General features: G+C 45.4%; 1 protein-coding gene across 2 annotated transcripts in view; it reads left to right on the top strand.

The window, feature by feature from the left end:
- The window catches only part of LOC147121012 (regulator of G protein signaling 7), a 611953-nt gene that overhangs the window by 261595 nt on the left and 329026 nt on the right, over nucleotides 1-21332 (top strand). For both annotated transcript variants that reach the window (XM_085980288.1, XM_085980298.1), the window contains exon 3: nucleotides 18484-18580. In XM_085980288.1, coding sequence (XP_085836414.1) covers nucleotides 18484-18580 — 97 coding nt within the window. The remainder of the gene's footprint in view (nucleotides 1-18483; nucleotides 18581-21332) is intronic.

The raw sequence follows: 21332 nt of genomic DNA, 5'->3' as shown, positions 1-21332 counted from the left end.
TGATTTCTGATTTGAGAACCGTCCCGCCCCCCCATTGAAATTTCCTGTTGAGTTCTGAGCAAAAATAAGGGTCGAATTGAACCCCGTCGGCCGGCAGGAATGCTGTGGGCAGGGAGTTAAGATGTCGGTGGGGTTTTGTGCCATGTTCCTGATGCATTTCCATCCCCCCCCCGCCAGTCTCACCATTCTAACTTGCCTGAAATTAGTCACGGGTAGGCTGCTCACCTCAGAGGAGCAAGGGGGGCCAAATTTCAATGGCAAAGTCACTTCCCAACTCTGCCATTGGGACGCACATGGCATTGTAACCATGGTCCCGACTAAGGAGCGCGCAGTCTCTAACACATCAGTAAAAGCTGGCAGCAGCAGGGATCCTGGCTACAGGAGGCCCAGGAGCAGCAGCGCTCCTCCTTGCCCCACAAGGGAGGGTACCTTGGGCCTCCCCTACCTTCCCGGGCTCTCCCCCCCACCCCCACCTCTTGATCGCAGACTTGCTGATCCCTCCTCTCCCCCTCCCCCCCCCCCCCCCCGATACTTACTTTGATGGGGACCATTTCCTTGGTTACCTGGCTGTGGCCTCACCCACCGCCCCCCTCCCTAATTCCCATCGGCTTCGGGTGGGAGTCAGTGTCGGGGCATGTAAATGCGGACCGAGTGTTAAATTCTCCCAGCCCTTTAAGTCACCTTGTGCTACTGTAAGCACTACTATGATAAAACTGAGCTGTGAACTTTTATTTCTGGAATATTTTGGTATTTCTTGGTCGGAGGATTTGAATATAGCTTATACTGGTACATTCAAACTCGTTGATGTTTTCTGCCCTATGTTATGCAATTGTAAATGAGGACATCAGCAATACTCGGTGTCATTTAAGAGACTGATTGTAAGCACGGCTTTACGAAGGATCAACTGTACAGTGTAAAGGGACACTTGGGAATTAATTGAGGTCAGCTTACAGAAGCACTTATCTTTATGGATTTTATGTGGTTTAATTCAGTCTTTAAGCTTGAACCCCAGGAAGATGGTTGCATGATATGTTATCACTACCGTGCACATTTCAATACTCAATCCTCAATTTGAAATGATTATCCGGCAGGAACAGTCTAATACAGCCCTTTACAAATTTGCCTGTATGTATGATAGCCGTTGTATTGTATCCTCTTTCAACATTGACACATAAATCAACTAATGCTCTTCCAGGTAGGAAGGAAACTCTTGGGCATTTTCCCTTAAGGAGATTCATGCCATCTTGGTCAGTTGCTTTTTAACAACCTCATTGTGTTTAAAGGCCTTATTCCGAGTCACACATCATTTCTTTTTCTCCCATTTTCAGCAGGGTATTAACTGTGACACGGGAAGATGTCCTTTTGTCTATCTAAGCAGTGAATTTATGCTTCTGGTATTTTTTTTACACCAGAGGTACTCTTACAAAAAGCTTAGAAGTGTTACATTTCTTTTCTTTTTTTAGGCTTTTGGGTAAGTTTTTATTTCCAATTCTTCAATGGTGTAACTCTAGTAGTGATGCATTTTCTTCCGTTTGTGTTTTCAATATCAATCAGTTGAAGTAAACTACCTCAAGTAGATTATCTCCCATCGAATTGCCTTTCGCAATGGCTTGATGCCAGAATCCACCTTTAAGATCTCAAACTGTCTTGGATCCTTCCCAATAACTAAAACCCACATGTTTACCAAATATTGCATGATTTCAAGATGTGTGAAGCTTGCTCAACCAAAGGTCATCTTATGCAAAAAGAAAGCCAGGACAAATACCAAGAATATAGGAAAGTTAAAAGAAAAAGGAATAGTGAGAAATTAGTAAAGATAGGGGTAGGGTGGCTAAGACATGAAGGAGGCAAGCTTGTCGTGGAGAGTGAAGAAGTAACTGAGATACTAAATAAGTGCTTTGCCTCAGTTTTCACCGAGGAAGTGAATATTAGGACTGTAGAATCATTGGAGGTGGGTGTGGAGTAGATAGTGGAGGCTACTATTCAAGGAGAAATGACGCTAAAGAAGTTAATCAAACTTAAATCACTGGGACCTGATGCCTTACACTTGAGGAATATGAGGGAAGCTAGGGAAGAAATAGTAAAGGCCCTGACTATAATTTTCCAAAATTTTGTGGAAAGGAAAATTGTTCCAGTGGACTGGAGAGTGGCAAAGCTGACACCCCTCTTCAAAGAAAAGTAGGCAGGAGGGTAAATATTGTGAGGTCCCATGCTTCTGGAAGGGCAACTGACCAGAGGAGGGTCTGAAATTGGGTACATGGCCTCCTGTGTCTTAATCTTGAAGGACGGTCAGAATGTGGAATTCTCTGCCACTAACCATTATTAAAACAGGGTCCAAAAGTACTTTAAAAAGGGAATTAGATAGCACCAGCCAGGGTCTCCAGAATCATCGTTGTAACAGAGCGCAGCAACGAGGATTGGAGCTGCATGAGGAGCAAGGCGCAGCGCGCACAGCCTCTTCAGAGAAGGAGGGGGAGCATCAGCTGGAAGATGAGGAGGAGGAGCAGGAGGAACTTGAGATCCAGATGCCAGCAGCACCAGAGCGCATTGCTGCCCGGGAGGCCAGGGATGGCCTCATCATGGCCAGATTTACTTAACTTCCTGCATTGCACCCACATGGCTGCCACATGCTGTGCCAAGTTCCACCTCCAACAACACCATAAAGCATCCCTACAATGACCAAGCCATTTCTTTCACACTTGTTGAATCCGTGAATCTTAAAGTATGGTGTTCTTCAATAACGAGACGGAGGCTGTAGATTAACAATCAACAGGTGTTTACTGGAGGAGGGTAGTCTAAAGACTAACAGTACAGATGCCTGCTCAAGGCTTATATACAGGTGTGGCCACTGCCGGTACTACAGTATACAGGAGCTGTAAAAGTAGTTCTCTCTTAAAGGTACATACACTACAACACTGACCCCCATTGCTGGAGGTAACGTTATGTCTCACCATTCACTCCAACTCACTAAGCCACTTTCAAAGTAGCAGACAAAAATGTGCATGACTGGAAAGTGGTGAAAATAAATACTTTTATATGTGTCATAACAGTAATGGAACCTTAACAATAACACTTCTTTAAACACCCATGTGCCTACCCTTGTGCATCTACTTCAGTGTCATTTTTCTTTTATGCGTGCTTCTACGAGGTGCAACCCCTGTGGCTTCAGTAGAGGTAGAGGCAGCCTGCTCACTTCCCTGCTGCGACTGTGTAGACACTTTTGGCGGACGTCCTCTGGGTTTTGGAGCCTCTGATGGCCCCGCCAAAGTCTGTTCCTCCTGCAACAATGTAGGGGCAGACTCGGCCATCACGATCCGAGGAGGCATCTGGGGCTCTGACTGTGGGGGGGCAACGGAGGAGAAGTGTGAGCGCTTTGAGAGGAGCCGCCACTTCCATGTCCCCTCTCAGCATCGTCCCTCTCATGGGCCATCCGCACTTCCCTGTTAGCAAGAAGCTCATCAGTGAGGCCATGAGGACCCAAGTCTACGTTTAGATCCCTCCTAGAGAGGTCAGTGAGTCTCTGCCATCTGTTGCCCATAGCTAGCATGTGCTCATGTGTATGGTGCATTAGCTGTTCCATGCAGGTGGCCATCCTATCCATGGAAGAGCCGACAGTCGCCATTGCCTGCGACATGGTGGTGCTCATGTTGGAGATGGACTCCTCCATTCCCTGAACATTTGCAGACATCACAGCTGCAAAACCTGCCAGAGCCTCCTGCATTTCTTGCTGCCCCTCCAGGATCACCCTCTTCCTCGATGGCCCCTGAGGCTCCGTGTCTGCATGCAGCTTAGCAGAGCTTGGAGTGTCCTGTGCCCTCCGACGAGGAGTCTCCACTGCTGTTCCTGTCTCCACCATCTGGTCTTGCTCATTTGTGACTTGTGAGACAACACTACTCTATCTCACATAGGATCCACCAAGGTGCGCGTATCTGCGCTGGTGCTGGGTGCGCTTGGGTCTGCTGATGGTGGACCCTTTGAGATGCTGGAGGCTCCACTGAGGAGTCGTCTTCCTCCTCCAGCTGGACAGTGGTGGGGGGGGTGGGGTGCTCTTGATGGACCTGTGGGAGAGTAAAGAGATGAATCAGAAGTGTTATAATAAGAATGGGTAACAATACCATTATGTACATGATGAACATTCACTGGCTGCTGACATAAGTCACCAAATGAGTGACTGCTGTATGCCATGTGGCTGTATGAGATGTAATTCTGTCACCAGGTTGCTGAGAGGTCCCCCTCTCTCTGTCTCCCACCGCCAGCAGCTCTTGCGACCTCCAGGGGCACCACCTCTGCTGAAGGATGGAGGGCGACCTTGACTCCCTCTCCCTATTGTTATGCCCTCTCGTCTGCAAGGAGGGAAAGAAAAGAAGTTTGAGTGAGAGTGATGGAATGAGTGTAAGGATTGTATGGGTTACATCTGTAGAGGGTGACTATGAGGGCGTGTGATGCCTCCTTGTGTGGTGTTAGTTGGTATGATTGCATTAGGATGAGGGTGAGTGTGAGGGGTGGTTAGTCAGAGGGGATGTGAGTATGTACATAGAGATGGATGGGTGGACGTGCAAGGTATGTTGGTGTGAGTAATGATGTGGAGGAGTAGGCATGGGAAGGCAGAGTGATAGAGATGTGGTGACAGGCACATCAGGATGAGGGTGAGTGTGGCTTTCCTGATCTCATCAGATCATTGAAGCACTTCCGGCACTGCACCCAGGTCCACGTCACCACATCCCTGTTGTTCACTGCCTCAGCTATTTGGAGCCAGGCTCTTTTTGTCTCCTGGGGAGGTCTCTCCCGCCCATCCGCAGGGATGAGGACCTCCCTGCGTACTCTGACTCCCTCCACAAGAATATGTAGGGAGTCATCGGAAAACCTGGGTGCAGCCCTCTGTCTTTGGGAAGTCATGTTTACAAGTCTGAGCAATAACAGGATCCTCCAATATACTCCCTCCACACTCCTAGCTGAACCTTCAAATGCAATGTAGCCAAGGCAGCTTTAAATATCCCCGCTGGAAATGAGTCATCGATGACGCCATCAGACCCGCACCATTTAATAGGGCCGGGTAACGCGCATGTCTGCCTTAATGGGGGCCATTAACTGAAAGTCGCTCTGAGGAGCGGGCTGTTCAATACAACAGGGGACCGACCCGCCACGCGGTCCGCACGCACCCGACCTGACTCGGTAAGGAAAATTCCGGCCATGGGCTAGATTTTCGGGGAGCCGTCAGGCGGGGTTTCAGGCGTGTGGGGGGGGGGAAATCCCGAATTTGGGGGTCCCGACACCATCTCGCCCAAAACCCCGCCCCATGTAAGTTTCAGGGGCAGCGGGTACCCGCCCTGCACTGGGACCCACCGAAACCAGGCGGGAAGGGATCAGTGCCAATTAACTGCCTGTTAACAGGTAGTTAACAGGCAGTTTTTAGCCTAATCCCTATTTTGAGGGGTTTCGTGTGGGTTTCCCGACGGTTCCAAACCACGCCAGGTAGAGCAGGCGGGCCGTTGGGTTGAAGGAGTTGGAGGGGTCGCGATGTCGGCGCTCAGGTGAGTGATGGGTGCATGAGTGCAAAGGTACGTGTGTTTGGTGTGCCTAAAGTGTGTAAAGAACTTTTACTTACCTGTACTTACCTTAACAGCCTTTCTTCCTGTAGACGTCGGGAGCGCATCACTCAGCCGGAACTGAAAGCTGAACGGCTGCGATCTGTCAAAAGTGACAGCCTTCAGCTTTGCGTGCCGGTGAGAGTTCTAACTGAGTCTGTGCAGAATGACTCAGCTTAGAACTCAGAGTGTCAGCGTTTCACAGCTTCAAACAGCTGTGAGACACTGATATTTCATCTGTCAAGAACTCTTGACAGAAGAAATTTCAGTCTGTGACATCACCTGTTGCCGGGTGGCCCTTAATTGGCCTGCTGAGCCCGCTGGGCGGGCTCAACAAGGTCAATGAAGGGAAAATCGCGTGGATTGGCCGGACGTCGAAGTAGGCGGATCAAAAACCCGAAAGGGGAAGTCCCGCCTTCTCCCCGACAGGTTCAGCAAAATCTACCCCATATGGGTCTTGAAATTCAAAGAAAGAAATACTTGCATTTATATAGCGCCTTTCACGACCTCCGGACGTCCCAAAGTGCTTCACAGCCAATGAAGTACTTTTGAAGTGTAGTCACTGTTGCATTGTAGGAAACGCAGCAGTCAATTTGCGCACAGCAAGCTCCCACAAACAGCAATGTGATCAGACAGTTTTGGGCATGGGGGTGGTGGGGGTTGCAGGGATCAATTAAATTAGGTTCCCACCGGTTTCCCCATATTCCCCATTTCTGCTCCTTTAGTGTTCTTCTGGTGTCACTGCCTCCCACACCCTCCTGATTTCTTAACTCCCTCTCCCTCCATATTGCTAATCCCTCCTCTCCTGATCACCCTGCTCCCTCCTGATCATTTACCTTCTTAATCTGGTTGCCACCACCCCTCCTGATCGCTTCGCCCCTCCTTCCAAAACCATCTGAGGGCCGCTACCTCGCGAGTTCAAATCGACTTTTGCCGGCGAGCTGCCTAGGGACATCCACCAGGCGTTTGCAGTCTGATGTAAATGAGGACGGAGGCCAAATATCGAGTGGGCCTCAAGCCTAGCTGTGCCAATTTCTAGGCCACTGTATTTTCGACACAAGCTGAATTTCCCCTTTTTACATGATCTTGGTCACCCTGGGCTCCCCTAGAAACACATTCAGACTCTGAATTTAATGCAACTAATCAACACTGATGGTCTCAGCACAGAATCCTGACATCGGGCAATCCGACAGCCTCAGTTAGACTTTTTATAGACACATTGGAGTCAATTTTAACTCTCCGCGCCAGACGGAAACCTGTCCCGATCGGGCCGACTGCAATATTAAATTGCAAGCAGCAAGGACACCTGTCCCAAGCTGACGGGGGGGGGGGGGGGGCACTTTAAATATGCAAATTAGGCTCTGACGACATCATCAGGACCCGAGCTGCTAATTTAACCTGAAGCATGAGGGGAGGAGCAAGGATGGCTTTCCCGCAGGCCAGACCGACCGGGAAGAAATCCAATCGAATCCAATCTGGCCAATTAATGCCCCATCAATATACTCTCAATCATCAGCAAAGTGATGGAAGATGCCGTCGACAGTGCTATCAAGCAGCACTTACTTACCAATAACCTGCTTACCGATGCTCAGTTTGGGTTCCGCCACAGACCACTCGGCTCCAGTTCTCATTACAGCCTTGGTCCAAACATGGACAAAAGAACAGAACTCCAGAGGTGAGGTGGGAGTGACTGCCCTGGCTATCAAGGCAGCAATTGAGCGAGTGTGGCATCAAGGAGCCCTAGTAAAACTGAAGTCAATAGGAATCGGGGGAGGGGGGTGGAACTTTCTGTCGCCATACCTAGCACAAAGGAAGATGGTTGTAGTTGTTGGAGGTCAATCATCTCAGCCCCAGGACATCGCTGCAGGAGTTCTTCAGAGCTGTGTCCTAGGCCCAACCATCTTCAGCTGCTTCATCAATGACCTTCCCTCCAACATAAGGTCAGAAGTGGGGATGTTCGCTGATGATTGCACAGTGTTCAGTTCCACTCGCAACTCCTCAGATAATGAAGCAGTCCATGCCCAAATGCAGCAAGACCTGGACAACATTCAGGCTTGGGCTGATAAGTAGCAAGTAACATTCGTGCCACAGAAGTGCCAGGGAATGACAATCTACAACAAGCGAAAGTCTAGCCACCACCCCATGACATTCAACGGGAATACCATCGTCGAATCCCCCACCATCAACATCCTTGGGGTCACCATTGACCAGAAACTTAACTGGAACAGCCACATAAATACTGTAGCTACAAGAGCAGGTCAGAGGCTGGGTATTCTGTGGCGAGTGACTCACCTCCTGACTCCCCAAAGCCTTTCCACCATCCACAAGGCACAAGTCAGGAGTGTGATGGAATACTCTCCACTTACCTGGATGAGTGCAGCTCCAACAACACTCAAGAAGCTTGACACCATCCAGGACAAAGCAGCCCGCTTATTGGCACCCCATCCACCACCTTAAACATTCACTCCCTCTACCACCGGCGCACCATGGCTGCAGTGTGTACCATCTACAAGATGCACGGCAGCAATTCGCTAAGGCCTCTTCAGAAGCACCTCCCAAACCCACGACCTCTACCACCTAGAAGGACAAGGGCAGCAGGCGCAAGGGAACACCACCACCTGCAAGTTCCCCTCCAAGTCACACACCATCTTGACTTGGAATTATATCGCCATTCCTTCATCGTCGCTGGGTCAAAATCCTGGAACTCCCTCCCTAATACCACTGCAGCAGTTCAAGAAGGCGGCTCATCACCACCTTCTCAAGGGCAATTAGGGATAGGCAATAAATGCTGGCCTCGCCAGTGACGCCCACATCCCAGGAACGAATTTAAAAAAAGGACCCAGGGCTAGAAGAGGCCCAACAAAGTAAATTTTGTTGTAAAAAAGAGTTTCCTTGATAATGGCTGTTGTGACCTTTATCATAACTTGATTCTAAGGTTTTGTTCCGATGATCATATTCCTCCTGCAGCTACTTAAAAAATATTAATTGTTGATCTAAAATGATTAGATCAGCATGACCTTAAGCTCCGGTATTCCTCTACCTGCCTCTGCGACAGGTGTGATACTGAGCCAGTTGGTGTCTGGTGAATGTAGAATGCACACCTGGTTGGCATTATTGTAGGTGTGAGGTATGAAATGCTTCAAATCCCAAATCAACAGGATGTATCTGCTGCTGGATTCAATCGGCTAACCATAACATCAGCGGAAAATCAGAAGAGACCTCACTTACACATAGACCTGAAGCTAAGGCAACCGATCGGGAGAATGCCCAAGGAATTTCCAGATGTTAAGGAAAGCACCTGGATCCTGTAAAGTCATATTGAAGAACTTACAATTACTTTCATTTTGATATCTGTAACCCTTCCAGGACAATTAGTTTGTTACTTGAAGGGCAAAATTACAGTTGGTTTCAAAATGCCAGAAAATATGCAAAAATTAAGTGTCAAAAGCATCAACAATTTCTGAGGGGGTGGAGGAGAGATCGCTCTAGAAAATAAATCTCATGCCTACAGGGCTCATAATTACCTTCAGTCATTTCTAAATCCCCACTGTTGCAAAGTAGACGTTTATGTACCTTTTTTTTTTGCTCTGCAGTGCAGGTTAGGTGTGACTGCAGTTTAAGTTGTGACAATCAGTGACCCACTGCAATGTCAGTCTAACTCTTTGTCTTCTCAGCTCACAAGGCCAACAGGGTTGTTTTTGAGTGCTGTGCCAGTTTTTTAGAAGCTCTTGATCAGATTTTGCTAGTCCTATGCTGGCACGTATGAAGCAGAGCTTGATTCTGTCCCTAATCGAAGCCCACACACACAACATACACTTTCTAGAAGGGATAACTGGATAGCAATCAGGAGCAATAACCCTTGCTGATTTTTTCTCCCCCTTGCCTACACCAGGTCCGTTAAAGCCAATTACGGTGTTGATTCACACCCTGAGGTCAGCTAACTGAGTAATAATTGGAAAGGCGACTATCTGTATGGCTCAGTTACAAGCTGCTTTTATCAGCTAAGCTGTCGGGAGAGCCCTTAAGGTGACAGCCTTGTATCTTCTGCTGTATGTGTTATATTGATGGAGGCCACACATTGCTTTGTATGTGTCCTTTCACATTGGGATTCATTTTCAAGTTCGGAGCAGGCGGAAAATGGACGGTAGCAAGCCTGTTATACACCCTGCTCGTTTTCCTTTCCATCGACTTCATCGACTTTGAATTACTTTTGTCAAATTCAAGCAGGTGTTTGATTGGATGGAACATGTGTGAAGAAAGTTGTAAATGTACTGCAAGATTAAAGTTGAATGCAGATAGAACGATTAAACTTCTACCCCACATATCAAATTTATAAAACTGCCGAGAGATTACCAACTGAGTTCGGTGCTAAATATATTTCAATTATCCACACTCTCGATTGTTCTCCAAGAGTGCTCCTCCTGGCTCCACAAAAATAGTGTCAGCTGCTGCTAGCCAGGCCCCTCCACTTCGACTTGCCCCCTCTCCTAGGACATACCCACGGGCCGGAGTCGGAGCCAGCTGGAATTCATCAGGCCCTGACCTGCAAGTTGCATGGAGACCCCCAACTAGGGTCTGCAGCTCGCCGATCTAATGCAAATGAGGCTCGCGTTTTTGGGCACACGTTCCAATCGCAGAGTCCATTTTGCACCAGGAACTAGCATGAGTTGAATTTCTCCCCTTCATTGTCAGACTAAACATTGGGGGAATCTCAATTACCCACCAATATCCATCATCTGCCAAAGAGATGCTTTCATATGGCTGATAGCCAAATATCACTGCAGTTGTATTATCAATAAATGTAGATTTTTTTAAAAGCTTGGGCTCAGGAAGGAAGCTACACTTACGGTTAAACTGTGTGGACTTCCTGCTCTCTGGCAAGCTCAGTGTTTCTAAATGATGACATCACTACCAAATGCTGCCTGCATAATCTGGTTTCAAGTTAATAATCTTCTTTAAGGAGAAGGTCTGGTTTTACTAGATAAGTAGCTAATAGCAGAATCAGAAGAGAGCAATACTAAAGCAGCTTATTCTTTCAGGCTGCAGACAGGTTGAGTAATTGAGAGGAACACAACATTGCACTAGGGAAAAGGACATGTGTTTTATGGATTATATTCTCCATTGAAACAAAAAACGTTTCACTTAATGATTAAACTTCCTTTACATAGGAACATAGGAATTAGGAGCAGGAGTAGGCCATACGGCCCTTCAAGCCTGCTCCGCCAATCAGTAAGATCATGGCTGATCTTCAACCTCAACTCCACTTTCACGCCCGACCCCCATATCCCTTGATTCCCCAAGAGTCCAAAAATCTATCTATCTCAACCTTGAATATACTCAAAGACTCAGCATTCACAGCCCTTTGGGGTAGAGAATTCTAAAGATTCACAACCCTCTGAGGGAAGAAATCCCTCCTCATCTCAGTCTTAAATGGCCGACCCTTTATCCTGAGACTATGCCCCCTAATCCTAGACTCTCCAGCCAGGGGAAACAACCTCTCAGCATCTACCCTGTCAATTCCCTCAGAATCTTATAAGTTTCAATGAGATCACCTCTCATTCTTTTAAACTCCAGAGAGTATAGGCCCAATCTACTCAATCTCTCCTCATAGGACCACCCTCTCATCCCAGGGATCAATCTAGTGAACCTTTGTCACACCGCCTCCAAGGCAAGTATGTCCTTCCTTAGATAAGGAGACCAAAACTGTGCCCAGTACTCCAGGTGTGGTCTCACCAAGGCTTCCTTTCTCTTGTACTCCAACCTGCTTGCAATAAAGGCCAACATGCCATTTGTCTTCATAATTGCTTGCTTACCTGCATACTAACTTTCTGTGTTTCTTGTATGAGTTCACCTAAATCTCTCTGAACACCAACATTTAAAAATTTCTCACTATTGAAAAAATATTCTGTTTTCCTATTCTTCATACCAAACTGAATAACCTCACATTTCCCCACATTATACTCCATCTGCCACCTTATTGCCCACTCACTTAACCTGTCTATATCCCTTTGCAGGCACTTTGTGTCCTCCTCACAGCTTACTTTCCCACCGAGCTTTGTATCGTTAGCAAACTCGGTCCCTTTATCTAAGTCATTAATATAGATTGTAAATAGCTGAGGCCCAAGCACTTATCCTTGCAGCACCCCACTAGTTGCAGCCTGCCAACCGGAAAATGACCCATTTATCTCTGTTTTCTGTCCATTAACCAATCCTCTATCCATGCTAATATATTACCCCCAACCCCATGAGCCCTTATCTTGCGTAGCAGCCTTTTATGTGGCACCTTATCAAATGCCTTTTGGAAATCCCCTTTATCTGCCCTGCTAGTTACAGCCTTAAAACACTCTAATAAATTTGTTGAACACAATTTCCCTTTCAGAAAACCATTTTGACTCTTTTTTATTCATTTATGGGATCTGGGCGTCACTGGCAAGGCCAGCATTTATTTCCCATCCCTAATTGCCCTTGAGAAGGTTTTACGGTTTTCTAAGTACGCTGTTACCACCTCCTTAATAATGGATTCCAGGATGCTCCTGACATACATTGCATTTGATTGTTATAAGCTTTCAAGCACCAGCATTTTCTTTGCAGCTGGAAAAATTTCCACAGATGTGAATTTGTATTACAAATGTCCAGAAAAGGGAGAAAATATATTATCCAAGAGTTTTCATCAGTGGCATAAATAAGAGTAATGTCTACCTCATTTAAACAATATATAGAAATAATATTTAAACCTCTAACATGTGCCTTGAATAATATTGCAATAGGTAATCCATTTTTGACAATACTGTATATAATTATATGTAAGTACGATGAACAGGGTAATCTCAGTACTGCCAACTAACATAAAGGAAACACTTTCATTATTTCGGAGAATTTGAGAGCAGGCTTAATTCCTGCAACAGTCACAAATGGCTTGTGTTGAATCTCCACCATACTGGCCATTTGAGGGAATTACACACTGCTCTGGCTGTTGCAATGAAAAATGGATTTCAGTTTTGTTATCATTGAAAAATCTGATTAGAATTGTCCATGAAATGGCACCATTACCTCAACACATATTTGAGAGGTTAATGCTTCTGTTGAAATAATGGAAAGAGGAATAGCTTTCAGACGTGTCAAGCTATTATTGTTGCCCATACTTTCTAGCTTCTAATGTTACATAACTCTGCTAGAGATTTGCTTGATTGCCTTGGGGAGCAGTGAGAAACTTTGTGCGAACCATTCTGCAGGAGAGTAAATTGAGTAGGATCTATGAAAGAGCATATTGTGAAAGGAATAGGTCAAATGACATTTTCCTATTCTAAGCTTTCTTATGTTCTGGTATATTTCAGGGGAATTTGTCTTTAGGTTTAAACTTTTTCATCCAATCTTATTTGCAATATTTTGTACCATTTTGGTTGACTTAGCTTCAAAACTACATTGATTTATTGAAGAGAGTTAAGAATGGATCAACATGATGATTCTGAAACTTGGAGCTCCAAGTCATAAAGGAGGAGCCAAAGAATGAAACTGAACTTAGAATCATTGGGGAAAAGAAATTGAGAGAAGATATAATTCAGGTTTTTAAAATGTCGAGAAGTAGGGATGATGTAAGCAGGTTATTCGACTTGGAGTGTCATACAGAATAAAGGTTCAAGCAGCAGCAGCGGTGGCGGCAGGGCGGACCTGGGAGGAGCGGCGAGGCGGCGGCGATGGTACCAACTCAGCACCGGCAGAATTTTCAAAGAGTGACGTCAGAAGTCAAAAGTGACGTTGGCACAACGGGAGGGAGCTGATTGAGGCCAGTGTCGGGAGCGCAGAGAACGGCGGTACAAGGCTTACCAATCCGCAGCCACGTCACAATTCAAAAATTCAAAAAGTGACGCGGGCAAGAGGAAGCAGCTGATTGGGTGAGTACGGCCAGGTGAGTATTTATACTACTCTATAGTTTGACAGTTAAGATTAATCGTTTATAAAATTTAGAAGGTCTTAATTTTTGTGGTTATAGTTTCTAAGGTCCCTGTTGTGTATCGGGGAGTGCTAGTAACCAAGGGCTTTTGAGTATATAATTTAATTGTAGTGTAGTTAGTGGTATTGTTTTGATTTAAATTAATTAAAGGGTAAGTCATGGCCAGGACAGCTCGGCCCCGTGGCATGCTCCTCCTGCGCTATGTGGGAAATCAAGGGGCACTTCGTGTGTCCCTGACGACCATGTGTGCAGGAAGTGTATCCAGCTGCAGCTACTGACAGACCGCATTGCGGCACTGGAGCTGCGAATGGATACATACTGGAGCATTTGCGATGCTGAGGACATTGTGGATAGCACGTTTAGGGAGTTGGTCACACCGCAGGTAAAGGCTGCACAGGCAGGAAGGGAATGGGTGACCACCAGGCAGAGTAGCAGGCATAGGCAGGTAGTGCAGGGGTCCCCTGTGGCCATCCCCCTCTCAAACAGATACACCGCTTTGGATATTGTTGAGGGAGATGGCTTATTGGGGGAAGGCAGCAGCAGCCAACTTCCTCGCACCGTGGGTGGTTCTGCTGCACAGGACGGGAGGAAAAAGAGCAGCAGAGCTATAGTGATAGGGGATTCTATTGTAAGGGGAATAGATAGGCGTTTCTGTGGCCGCAAACGAGACTCCAGGATGGTATGTTGCCTCCCTGGTGCAAGGGTCAAGGATGTCTCGGAGCAGCTGCAGGGCATTCTGGAGGGGAGGGTGAACAGCCAGTTGTCGTGGTGCATATAGGTACCAACGATATAGGTAAAAACTGGGATGAGGTCCTAAAAGCCGAATATAGGGTGTTAGGAGGTAAATTAAAAAATATGACCTCAAAGGTAATAATCTCAGGATTGCTACCAGTGCCACGTGCTAGTCAGAGTAGAAATAGAAGGATATTTCAGATGAATACGTGGCTAGAGGAATGGTGCAAGGGGGAGGGATTCAAATTCCTGGGACATTGGAACCGGTTCTGGGGGAGGTGGGACCAGTACAAACTGGATGGTTTGCACCTGGGCAGGACCGGGACTGATATCCTAGGGGGAGTGTTTGCTAGTGCTGTTGGGGAGGGTTTAAACTAAAAATGGCAGGGGGTTGGGAACCTGTGCAGGGACACAGGAAAGAGAAGCAAGGATAGAAGCAAAAGAAAGGAAGGAGAAAAGCAAAAGTGGCAGTCAGAGAAATCAAGGGTTTAAATCAAACATGGCCACAGTAAATAATAATTCTAAAAGGTCTAAGAGTGTTAAAAAAAACAAGCCTGAAGTCTTTGTGTCTTAATGCGATGAGCATTTGTAATAAAGTGGATGAAGTAGCTGCGCAAATAGATGTAAACGGATATGATATAATTGGGATTACGGAGACATGGCTCCAGGGTGACCAAGGCTGGGAATTCAACATCCAGAGGTATTCAATATTCAGGAAAGACAGGCAAAAAGGAAAAGGAGGTGGGATAGCATTGCTAGTTACAGAGGAGATTAACACAATAGTAAGGAAGGATATTAGCTCTGATGATGTGGAATCTGTATGGGTAGAGCTGAGAAATACCATGGGGCAGAAAACGTTAGTGGGAGTTGTATACAGACCCCCAAACAGTAATGCTGAGGTTGGGGATGGCATTAAACGGGAAATTAGAGACGCGCGCAATAAGGGCACAGCAGTTATCATGGGTGACTTTAACCTACATATGGATTGGACTAACCACATTAGTAACAATACTGTGGAGGAGGAATTCCTGGAGTGTATACGGGATGGTTTCCTGGACCAATATGTCGAGGAACCAACTAGAGATCAGGCCATCTTAGACTGGGTATTATGTAATGAGAAAGGATTCATTTGCAATCTTGTTGTGCGAGGCCCCTTGGGGCGAAGCGATCATAATTTGATAGAATTCTTCATTACGATGGAGTGTGAAGTATTTGACTCAGAGACTAGGGTCCTGAATTTAAAGAAAGGAAACTACAATGGTATGAGGCGCGAGTTGGCTAGGATGGATTGGGTAATGTTACTTAAAGGATTGATAGTGGATAGGCAATGGCAGACATTTAAAGATCGCATGGATGAACTACAGAATTTGTTCATCCCTGTTTGGCATAAAAATAAAACAAAGAAGTTGACTCAACTGTGGCTAACAAGGGAAATTAGGGCTAGCATAAGATCCAAGGAGAGGACATATAAATTGGTTAGAAAAAGCAGCAAACCTGAGGATTGGGAGCAGTTTAGGATTCAGCAAAGGAGAACAAAGGGATTAATTAAGAGGGGGAAAATAGAGTATGAGAGTAAGCTTGCAAGGAACATAAAAACTGACTGTAAAAACTTCTATAGATATGTGAAGAGAAAAAGATTGGTGAAGTCAAGCGTAGGTCCCTTGCAGTCAGAATCAGGGGAATTTATAATGGGGAACAAAGAAATGGCAGACCAATTAAATACATACTTTGGTTCTGTCTTCACAGAGGAGGACACAAATAACCTCCCAGAGATGTCGTGGAACATAGGGTCTAATGAGAGGGAGGAACTGAATGAAATCAGTATTTGTAGGGAAATGGTGTTCGGGAAATTGACGGGATTGAAGGCCGATAAATCCCCAGGGCCTGATAATCTACATCCTAGGGTATTTAAGGAAGTGACCCTAGAAATAGTAGATGCATTGCTGGTCATCTTCCAAAATTCTATAGACTCTGGAACAGTTCTCATGGATTGGAGCGTAGCTAATGTAACCCCACTATTCAAAAAAGGTGGTAGAGAGAAAACGGGGAATTATAGACTCGTAAACTTGACATCGGTAGTGGGGAAAATGCTAGAGTCCATTATAAAAGATGTAATAGCAGAGCACTTGGAAAACAGTGACAGGATCGGACAAAGTCGACATGGATTTACAAAAGGTAAATCGTGCTTGACTAATCTACTGGAATTTTTTGAGGATGTAACTGGTAAGGGAGAACCAGTGGATGTGGTGTATTTCGACTTTCAGAAGGCTTTCGATAAGGTCCCGCATAAGAGATTAGCGTGTAAAGTTAAAGCACATGGGATTGGGTGTAAGGTACTGACTTGGATAGAGAACTGGTTGGCAGACAGGAAGCAAAGAGTTGGAAAAACCGGGTCTTTTTCCGAATGGCAGGCAGTGACTAGTGGGGTACCGCAGGGATCGGTGCTAGGACCACAGCTATTCACAATATATATTAATGATCTAGACGAGGGAACTAGATGTAATATCTCCAAGTTTGCAGATGACACAAAGCTGGGTGGGCATGTGTGCTGTGAGGAGGATGCTGAGAAACTCCAGTATGATTTGGACAGGTTGGGTGATTGGGCAGATGCATGGCAGATGCAGTATAATGTGGATAAATGTGAGGTTATCCACTTTGGTGGCAAAAACAGGAAGGCAGATTATTATCTGAATGGCAATAGAGTGGGTGAAGGGGAAGTGCAACTAGACCTGGGTGTCCTTGTGCACCAGTCACTGAAGGTAAGCATGTAGGTGCAGCAGGTGGTTAAGAAGGCAAATGGTATGTTGGCCTTCATAGCGAGAGGATTCGAGTACAGGAGCAAGGATGTCTTGCTACAGTTGTACAGGGCCTTGGTGAGACCACACCTTGAGTATTGTGTGCTGTTTTGGTCGCCTTATCTGAGGAAGGATGTTCTTGCCATGGAGGGAGTGCAACAAAGATTCACCAGACTGATACCTGGGATGGCAGGAATGACGTATGAGGAGAGATTCGGTCAATTGGGCTTATATTCGCTGGAGTTTAGAAGAATTGAGAGGGGATCTCATTGAAACTTACAAAGTTCTAACAGGACTAGACAGACTAGATGCAGGAAGGATGTTCCTGATGGCGGGGGTGTCCAGAACCAGGGGTCACAGTCTAAAGATAAGGGGTAAGCCATTTAGGACAGAGATGAGTTGGAATTTCTTCACCCAGAGAGTGGTGAACCTGTGGAATTCTCTACCACAACAGGCAGTTGAGACCAATTCATTAAATATATTCAAGAAGGAGTTAGATATATTTCTTAAGGCTAAAGGGATCAAGGGATATGGGGAGAAGGCAGGGACAGGGTACTGAATTTGGATGATCAGTCATGATCTCATTGAATGGCGGAGCAGGCTCGAGGGGCCGAATGGCCTACTCCTGCTCCTATCTTCTATGTTTCTATCTATGTAGTAAAAATACATAAGGCCAACAGAAGCTATCTGTGAAAAAATAAAATCGGCTCCAGGCAGGCTGAACGAAGAAGGACTGTTGATTTGCACATTGTTAGAGACACCAAAAGAAGGACAAATCACCATAGCAACTTGCAAAACCTGGCTCGCGACTTTCTGAAGACCTACGTAACCAGCCTACATTAAAGACACTGACGGAAAAAAGATGGAGTGTCAATCAATCCTGGGGTTGTACTTGAAGCAGCCCATTTTTGGCAAGCAACCGGCTCAGAGGTGATGTTAAAGGACTCTAAAAGCCCTGGATCGCACTGGTTTCTTCCTCACGGCTCACTTTCTACCTGGATGCAGGCTTACAGTTTGCTTTTAAAAGTATATAGTCTGAGATAGATCTTTGTTTTCCAAAATTTGAGGAGTCAGGTTTTTTTATTGTTGTTAACGCAATTCTAAATCGTGTATGAACCGAAGATATTGTTTCATTCTAATGCCGATTTTTTTTGAGTATATAATAAATGATTGTTTTCATCACAAAGTCATGGTTTAGGCTGACGCTTCTTTAGAAAAAGGAGACCATTACTGTAAATATAAAATTAAATGATGTGGAGGGGAAAAGCCATTTCCCCAAATTAAAGAATAACAAAACATTGCACCTTTAGTCCCTACAAAGAACAAAATTGGCAAGCCTCTGTCTCTTTTTAAGAAAGTACATTTAAAGGTTTGGAATGCAAAAATAACATATTGAACATTTTCTCTCATCTTGTTTCAGATGGAAGATGTTATAGCACGAATGCAAGAGGAGAAAAATGGGATTCCTATCCGCACAGTGAAAAGCTTTTTGTCAAAGATCCCTAGTGTGTTTTCTGGTAAGATACTAATTTTACATGGTAAGAAGTGGTAATGCCAGTTTAACATCAGTTATGGAGAAGTTACTGGAATCTATCATCAGAGACAGAGTAACTGAGCACCTGGACAAGTATGAGCTAATCAAAACATGGATTTGTGAAGGGTGCATCATATCTGACTAAATTAGTTGATATTTTTGAGACGGTCACTAGTATGATTGATAGAGGAGTGCCTATGGATGTTGTCTATATGAACTTCCAGAAGGTATTTGATAAGGTTCACATAAGCCCAAGCTCTCTGAGGTTACCCACCACAGCCATCTCAAGTGCCCTCTATGCATGATTAGCAGCCTTCCATCTCCCTTGTTGTAACCACTGGGAAACCACCATGTAAGAATATCAGAATAGGCAAAAGAACACAGAAGACAGGCACCAGGGGTTTGTAAAAACGTGATTTTTCTCCATGTTCAATGTAAGTAATTGTCAACTGAAGAGTGAAGAGGTATCTGGCTTTTGTGAACTTTTCTTTTGGATTGCTGTTGGTCTTAATATTCCTAGTAATATAAGTGACACCCATGAAGGTGTACTGTTTGAGGGCATTCAGATGGTTGGTGTAAGGACTGGGTGAGATGGTAGGAGTGACATTGGGGAGGGAAGGCATTCAAGTGAACTCCTCATCATTATTTTCTGCCTCAGAGCTCTGGCAGCTGGCAGTACTGCCGAGTCTTGCTCTTCCTCTGGACCCTCTGCATCCTGAGCTCCATCTTGCTGTTCCTGCTCCACTTCTTTCTCCTCCAAGTCTTGCCCCATTTTGCATAGAAATGTTGTGTAGCATGCAACAGATGATGGTGAATCTTGTGACTTGCTCGGGGCTGTACTGAAAGACGCCTCCAGTGCTGTCTAGACAGTGGAATTTTTGTTATAAAATCCCAGTGGTCTGCTCTATCAGAGCTCTGGTGGAGGCATGGCTCTGATTGTAAGTCTCCTCAGCTTCTGTACCTGGGTTTCTGGCAGGAATCATGAGCCAGATGATATGGGAACGTCCCTTGTCCCCAAGTAGCCAGACTGAGACGTGATGGGATTGGGGACAGGTGCAGGATGAAAGCATCATCATTACTACCAGGAAACCGGGCACAGACATGCATGGTTCTCTGCCTGTGGCCACAGACGAGTTGCACTTACAATGAATGGAAGCCTTTCTTGTTGCACTGCATTGCTGGGTGTTCATCGCTGTGGGTGCAGCCTATGATCCCCTGCACCTGAGGAAATCCAGCAATTCTGGGAAAATCCCACAACTCTTTCCTCTTACTTGGAGAGTTTAAAAAGAAATATTTTTTGTAAGTCAACAAATAGACAGAACAAAACAAAAGATGTTAATTTTAAGTATAATTCATTGTAACTAAGAATGCACTGTGAAGGTAAGACAATTTGCTTGTGGACAATGTTGTGGAACTGCCACCCTCCAAATCATTCAAAAAATGTTTTTGATAACTCTGGTAATCTGGTTTGTGCTTATGGCTCAAATTAATTTTAGCAAACTTGAAGGAAATATATTGACTTTTAGCAGTTTGAAAATATTAATTATACTGTGTGATATACCTAATTAAAACACTTAACTTTGGGGGTCTCAAAGGGCTAAACAACTAACCCAAGGGCATGAGTTATATAAGTGTAAATTTTCTGATTAACTAAAACAGTACAGGGTACACTTTGAAGCATTCTTCTATGTTTGTTACTGCTTCAGTGTTGTTTCATGGTTAACCTTTAAATTAGTTTTGAATCATAGAATCATAGAAAGTTACAGTACGGAAGGAGGCCATTTCGGCCCATCGTGTCCGCGCCGGCCAACAAAGAACTATCCAGCCTAATCCCACTTCCCAGCTCTTGGTCCGTAGCCCTGCAGGTTACAGCACCCCAAGTGCACATCCAAGCACTTTTTAAATGTGGTTAGGGTTTCTGCCTCTACCACCCTTTCAGGCAGCGAGTTACAGACCCCCACAGCCCTCTGGGTGAAGACATTTCCCCTCAAATCCCCTCTAAACCTTCCACCAATTACTTTAAATCTGTGCCCCCTGGTTTTTGACCCCTCTGCTAAGGGAAATAGGTCCTTTCTATCCACTTTATCTAGGCCCCTCATAATTTTATATACCTCAATAAGGTCTCCCCTCAGCCTCCTCTGTTCCAAGGAAAACAGACCCAACCTATCCAGTCTTTCCTCATAGCTAAGATTCTCTACTCCCGGCAACATCCTTATAAATCTCCACTGCACCCTCTCTAGTACAATCACATCTTTCTTGTAATGTGGTGACCAGAACTGCACGCAGTACTCTAGCTGAGGCCTAACTAGTGTTTTATAGAGTTGAAGCATAACCCCCCAACTCTTGTATTCTATGCCACGGCTAATAAAGGCAAGCATTCCGTATGCCTTCTTAACGACCTTATCTACCCGGCCTGCTACCTTCAGGGATCTGTGGACATGCACTCCAAGGTCCCTTTGTTCCTCTACACTACTCAGTGTCCTACCATTTAATGTGTATTCCCTTTCCTTGTTAACCCTCCCCAAATGCATTACCTCACACTTCTCCGGATTGAATTCCATTTTCCACTGTTCTGCCCACCTGACCAATTTATTGATATCTTCCTGCAGTCTACAGCTTCCTTCTTCAGTATCAACCACATAGCCGACTTTAGTATCATCTGCAAACTTCTTAATCATACACCCTATATTCAAGTCTAGATCATTGATATATACCTCAAAAAGCAAGGGACCCAG

The sequence above is a fragment of the Somniosus microcephalus genome, chromosome 3, assembly GCF_052327205.1.
Source record: "Somniosus microcephalus isolate GS21.2 chromosome 3, FLI_Smic_1.0, whole genome shotgun sequence".
NCBI classification, from domain to species: domain Eukaryota; kingdom Metazoa; phylum Chordata; class Chondrichthyes; order Squaliformes; family Somniosidae; genus Somniosus; species Somniosus microcephalus.
This window is presented reverse-complemented; position numbering and strand designations above follow the sequence as displayed.